General features: G+C 54.6%; 1 protein-coding gene across 3 annotated transcripts in view; it reads right to left on the bottom strand.

Annotated features, from left to right (window-relative positions):
• Positions 1-2213: 2213 nt before the first annotated feature.
• The window catches only part of ed (hemicentin protein echinoid), a 28087-nt gene continuing 23671 nt past the window's right edge, over positions 2214-6629 (bottom strand). For 2 of the 3 annotated variants that reach the window (XM_086903800.1, XM_086903798.1), the window contains exons 3-6: positions 3796-5286; positions 3552-3730; positions 3190-3465; positions 2214-2594 (exon numbers count right to left, since the gene is read on the bottom strand). In XM_086903800.1, coding sequence (XP_086759926.1) covers positions 2434-2594; positions 3190-3465; positions 3552-3730; positions 3796-5286 — 2107 coding nt within the window. In that variant the 3' untranslated portion in view covers positions 2214-2433. The remainder of the gene's footprint in view (positions 2595-3189; positions 3466-3551; positions 3731-3795; positions 5287-6629) is intronic. The other variant, XM_086903799.1, reaches the window with a different exon arrangement.

The raw sequence follows: 6629 nt of genomic DNA, 5'->3' as shown, positions 1-6629 counted from the left end.
CGTTCGCAAGAGCGGTACAAAAATAAGAACTTCAACGAAGGTCGCTACATTACGCGATATTTCTAAAAAACGCGCCGCGTTAATACTATGAAATTAAAGGAGCGCACGGATAGATGCGCGAGACAAGAAATATCCTTTCAACGTTAAAAGCGTAGCTATCGTTAGTTCGGTTTGGAACCGCGATAGTGAATCCTCGCGGTTTTCTAACGCGAGACACGGGCGCTCCGCGTCACAAAGGCCTCCGAGTTATATTCTACTTTCTCTTCGCTTAATCGTCTTTCTCCCCTCGTGTGTACACGTGCTCGTATACGAAAACACGTTACGGAACGAAAGGAGAACGAGGCTGTTGGAATTCTTCGTTGAAATCCCTCGGGCCCTGTCCACGACACGACCACGTGTCCCACTTCGGTTAAGTACTGATACGTTTACCGTTATTTACAACAGACGAACGTTCGAAAACGTCGCAGTCAGGCGAAATCGATCGATCGCGTGCACGCGTGCACGTATCGAATCGCCGCCATTGTCGAACGTCAGACTTATTGCTTAAGTTACTAAAAGCGCGTCACGGCGCAATCGAGTTATGGTACATGACATACAGAAAAATGTCCCCCGATCGCGGGGATCGTCGCTCGAGTCGACGGCATCGTCCACGATATAAAAAAGTATAAAATGCGTAAACGCGTCGAAACTCGAACGTGAGCGATCGAATTCCGCGAGAATTCGTCGAGACGCGTTCGAGCCCCGACGTTACACGTAAATACACACGACGAATTACATACGTCGATATTTTCTTCTCTTTTCTCTCTCTCTTTTTCTCTCCCGTTTTTTTTTTTTTTTTTTTTTTCGTTCTCAACTTTGCTCCTCGAAATGTTTATGGCCTCTTATGGCATCGCGTCAGCCTTTATGCGAGAATTATCTTCTCCCAAGACTCGATCGTTCATCTTTGTCGCGAATTACTTACACGCTACTTAAATATAATACACAAATCGAACGATATTATCGATCGGCGAAAAAGGAGTTTCATCCTTCTTTTTCTTTTTTTTTTCCTTTCCCCCCCCCCCTTTTCCTTTTTTTCTCTCCCCTTTGCTCCCTTCTTCCGAAACGATCAGCTGCCCCTTAACTTTCACAATTGTTCCGACAAAATGATCACTCGAAGCGTTTGGATCCCGTCGTTGTCCGCGAATTCGTCGGCCCTGTTCGAGGATTCCCCGTTTTTCAAAGGATTCCTCGTTGACCCGTGCTCGCACCCCTCCGCTTCCGCTCTCTCCTCTTCAGGCGCTCGTTCCTTCGATCCTTTCGCGTCCTCCTCCCTCGCGTTCGTCCCCCCCAACGCGGACACCGCGACCGTGGTCGTGGACGTGGTCACGGTACTCGCGATCGCTCTGTTCGACGGAACGCTTCCTTCGAAATTCGAGTACGCCGTCCCCCCTCGAGCCTCGTACGGGTCGAAATCGCAGCGGGTCTCGGAATATCTCGGCGGCGGGCGACGATCGCTCCTCCCTTGCTGAACGAGCCTCGACAATCGTTCCAAGGTTCGCGCCCTCGCCTCGCAATTTTCTTTCCGCGACTGATGAAACGCGGCGCGGCCGGGAACGTCGTTGCTCGAGGAGGGCTCGACACGGCGAAACTCGCGCTCGAAACTCTTCAACGACTGTGCACCCACCACGACGACGTTGCCACGCTCGAACGAAATCGACTCGTCGGCGATCGGCGATCTCGTCGTGCCGTCAACCACCGACAAGGGTTCCTCGCGGCAAGCAGGATCGACACGATGATCTCCTCTCTCCTGCTCCGTCCCCGGAACGCTGCCTCGTGCGGAACTCCCGTCGTTCCCCGCTTCCGGCACCGGATCCAATTGCCCGACGCACTCGAATCGACGAGGCGACAATATCCCCCCCGTCTCGAATCTGGCCGGCCCGAGGCCGCCCCTCTCCACCAACAATCCGGACTTGTCGATGCGGCGAGCGGTGGGCGGCGAGGCGCCGTCCGGATGATCGCCGTCGTACGGCGATCTTCCTCGGGGATGGGAGGCGCGTCGCGCGGGACGAGCCACGGTGGGGGCGAAGGGGGGGCCGTACGTTTCTCGATAGGAAAAGCGTAGGGGAGTGGCGGGTACAGGGGGATAGGGGGTGGTCGCGGTGGGACTCTCGGCGATGGTTATCGTCATCACGGTGGTCGTAGCCGCGCACGAGGGGGGAGGGGGAGGGGGGAGCGGAGGGGGAGGGGGAGAGGAGGGAGAGGAGGAGGGAGAGGAGGAGGAGGCGGAGGCGGCTGCGACGATTCCATGGGATTCTCGATCACGATCTCCATCCTGTGGCGGGGGGGAGGGGATGGGACGTCCACCGGTTGATACGAGGGGCCGGTGGGTGCGGCGTGGTGCTATAGCCACGTGGTGCGGGTGGTGGTTCCGGCTCGCGAGCCGGTAGGCAGATCTCAAACGATTATCTCGCGGATGATCCGCCGTCCCCGGCTGTTCGGGGTCGAGTATCCCGATTCCAGGCTCTCGTCGTACGACAGGCTGACCTGCTGCGGTGGCTTCGCGTCCTCGTCGTAGTTCTCCTGATAGGGTAGACCGGACACGTCGTACGGCGAATCTGTCGAACAAACGGATCGTAGAGAGAAGAAAAGGCGTGCAACGTACGTGCAACGGGAGCTGAATGAAGAGGGATAGGTGGCGCGGCGTGGTCTCGCTGGGAAAGAGAAAGCTCTTGGGAATTTTAACGTTCTCGGTCGGGCAAATTCTCCTCCTTTTCTTCTCGCTCTTCTCTACCCCCCCGTTTAAGGGGATATAACGTCTTTTCTTTTCCAAAAAATTGTGATCGTTTTCTTCGTTCGAATTCGGCACACGGCCGTCTCTTTCTCTCTCTATATATATATATATATGTATTCGGCACGCGGGTGTATAAACACGCCGTAAGGCAATTCGAGAGAAGAAAAAAAATCGATCGCTCGAGCCGAGGAGAATTTGTAATATCCGGAAGGACATAGAGGAGGAGGAGGAGATCGGTTTATTAAGCCTGTCGAAAACAGGTTGAAACATTTCTCGATTCCAACTTTCCAACGTATATAACTAAATTGCTCGAGAACTTGGGAGACAGAAGAATTGAATGTTCATCACTGGATGGTGGGTCGATCGTTGGGAGGGGGAGGATGGACGAAAGGAGGAGGAGGTGAAAGAATACTGCTCACCGACGTGTTTTTGAGACTTTACGACGGTGGCGAATGGTTCCGAGCAAAACTGCTGTCGACTTAGATTATGGCTCTCCCGGTAATCCTCCCTCTGCGGCAGGTAATGAGGATGGGTCGGGTAATCCGACTCGGTGGTCGCGTATCCGGCCAGGTCGTAGGGTTGGCCGACCCCGTTCGCGGCGGCCGACTTCATCTGCCAGATCGAGTCCTGCGAGTTCACCGAGCCCCCGTTATTCGAGTTCGAGTAGCTGTTGTCCATGTAGCCCATGTTGACGCCTGCCGCAACGAAAAGTGAAACGCCGTTAACAGGTCGGAAGAACTTTAACTTCGAGGGAAGAAAATTGTTAAATCCTTCTCCCTACCGTTGATGTTGTGGTTCGGTTGATGGTAACCGTAGCCGGGCTGCGAGTAAGCGGGCGTCTTGGAGTCCTCCATGGCCAGAGCGTGGTCCAAGCTGTGCTCCAACGCTTTGTTCTCGGCGTAGTAGGGCGGAGGTGCCTGGCTCTGCTGCCCGTTTCCGGCGACCAGACTGGGCCGTACCCTGGCGACCAGACGAACAACGTGATCACGGACTCGAGACGACGCTCGTCGACGAGAAACACTTACGCGTTCGAGTCCATCTCGTAGTCCTTGGCTTTGGTCGCGTGTTTTCGACGACACCGACAAAAGAGCAAGAGAAGGGCGGCGAAGAGGAGGAAGACGGCGCCGCTCACCACCAAAGCGATCAAAGTCGGCGTCGCCAGAGCTCCGGCCTGGGCGATGTACGACGGGCCGACTGAACAAAATCGATTCGAATCAACGTTCGAACGTGACCCGTGCAACAGAAGAATGTACTCACTCTTAGCCTCCCCGTACTCGCCGCACTTTTGCCGATCCGCCTTCAGGCAAAGCCTGACCCTGAGCCGGGGCTCGTTCGCGTCCACGGATTCGGGGTCGTCGAGGACGCCCTCCCTCTGAGTGGGCGCGCTGCCCAGCACCTCGAGGGGCCACTCGTCGAGGATCCTCCACTGGGAGGACTCGTCCACGGAGGAGGAGGAGGAGGAGGGCGGGCCGTCCAACTTCTCGATCGAGGCGACGAGGGAGAGGCAGGTGGCGCCCACGCCGATGGCCAGCATGCCGCTCTCCGGGTCGTAGCTGACCCTCAACGGTGCCGGGATCTTGGCCACGGCGGTGGTCGCTGTCACCTCGTCCGAGTAATCCGAGTGGTTCTTCGTGTTGTACACCTTCACCTTGAACGTGTAGGTCTGGTGTTGCTCGAGGTTGGTCACGTTGCACGGGTTGGACCTGCGGCAGTCGAGCTCGAGCCATTGGCCGGCTGGCGGCCTGGGCACGGCGCAGTCGGGCGCCACGATCTCGTCCCCGCCCGGCACCCTTCTGTACGAGACGAAGTACTTGGTGATGGGGAGGCCACCGTCGAAGCCCAGCTCCCAGAGGAGGGCGACGTGGGTCGGGCCGACGTCCATCGCCGTGATGTTGATGGGCCTCTCGGGCGCCCCCTTCGGCTGCAGCCTGATGGTCGAGGTGATGCTTCCCTGGGCGTTCGCCGCCCTGCAACTGTAATCCCCGTAATCGAGCTCTCTGATGTTGGTTATCCTGAGGACCGAGGTGTACACGTCGTAGTTGTCGCTCGTGGTCGAGATCTCGTAATGGCCGTCGCTGGACGAGCCTTGGAGGCTGGCGGCGTTCGTCCCGAAACTCCACTGGAACTCGGGCTTGGGCCACGCTTGAACCTTGCACGCCACCTCGGCCGTCTCCCTCAAATTGTACGCCACCTTGCCGTGCTGGTGCAACGCGATAGGCTCGTGCTCCACCTTCAGCATCATCGTCGACTCGACCTTCTTCACCTCGTTCACGAACACGCACGTGTACTTGCCCCGATCGCTCGCCACGATCTCGTCCGTCTGGGGCCTCGCGTGGCCCAAGAAGCTCAGCGTCGAGTTCACCGTGATCACGTTCCCGTGCCCCTCCGACGCGCTCGTCGTCACCTTGTACAACCTCTCGTCCGCGGTCAACTCTTGGTCGTCCTTCAACCACCGCACGCTCGGCCGGGGCTTCCCCTGCGCAACGCACGACACTTGGAACGACGACTCGCCGACCCTGAAATTATTTTTTTTTTTTTTTTTTCGTTTCAACTCCACGGATCTCCCTTCCGTAGAAAATTCTTTCCTTTTTTTTCCAGGGGAAATGGATAAGTAATCGGAGAGGTGGATGGGTCGCGGTTAATTTTCCCCTCTTTGTCGTTAAAAATATAGGAACGGATTGTAGGAGATCTCGCGCCCTTCCTTTCAGAGAGCGAGTAATATTCCGGTGTATTTTTTAGCGGCAAAGAAACGGTAATTAAGCATTCCGCTTGACCACTCTTTATTATTCTTGTTATATCCCGTATAATTGCGATCCCGTATCGGACGTATTATACCAAGATGAATTTTTTCGCCGCGAGGAGGAAGAGAACGCCCCGATTTCGCCTATCTTCCGTGTACGACCTCCGAGTGTATCCAAAGATGCGTCTCTCAACTTTTCCACTCTCTTTTTTTTTAACCCTTTCGCTACCGCGCCAAAAATTTGCAACCCGAGTTTATTAAAAAAAAAAAATATCGATGCTATGTTTCCAAATAAAGATACTCCATGTCCAATCACTCCTCATATCGTACAATACGCGGCATCTTACGCAGAGCGACTAGAGTCATCCATCAATAATATCTTGTGTAGAGCGAGTAGAGTCGCCCATCAATGACATCTTGTGTAGAGCGACTAGAGTCGCCCATCAATGACATCTTGTGTAGAGCGACTAGAGTCGTCCATCAATAATATCTTGTGCAGAGCGACTATAGTCGCCCATCAGTGACATCTTGTGTAGAGCGACTAGAGTCGTCCATCAATGATATCTTGTGCAGAGCGACTATAGTCGCCCATCAGTGACATCTTGTTCAGAGCGACTATAGTCGCCCATCAGTGACATCTTGTGTAAGGCGACTATAGTCGCCCATCAATGATATCTTGTGTAGAGCGACTAGAGTCGTCCATCAATAATACCTTGTGTAGAGCGAGTAGAGTCGCCCATCAGTGATATCTTGTGTAGAGCGAGTAGAGTCGCCCATCAGTGACATCTTGTTCAGAGCGACTATAGTCGCCCATCAGTGACATCTTGTGTAGAGCGACTAGAGTCGTCCATCAATAATATCTTGTGTAGGGCGACTATAGTCGCCCATCAGTGACATCTTGTGCAGAGCGACTATAGTCGCCCATCAGTGACATCTTGTGCAGAGCGACTATAGTCGTCCATCAGTGACATCTTGTGTAAGGCGACTATAGTCGCCCATCAATGATCTCTACACAAGATATCATTGATGGGCGACTATAGTTGCTCTACACAAGATGTTATTGAGCTACTAAGAGCGACTACAGTCGCCCGTCAATAACATCCTATGCAGCGTGACTAA

The sequence above is a fragment of the Apis florea genome, unplaced genomic scaffold (genome assembly GCF_048593485.1).
Source record: "Apis florea isolate Af1SG1 unplaced genomic scaffold, ASM4859348v1 contig_2293_pilon, whole genome shotgun sequence".
In the NCBI taxonomy this organism is placed as follows: Eukaryota; Metazoa; Arthropoda; class Insecta; order Hymenoptera; family Apidae; genus Apis; species Apis florea.
Note: the sequence above shows the minus strand (reverse complement) of the source record. Positions and strands in the feature narration are given on the sequence as shown.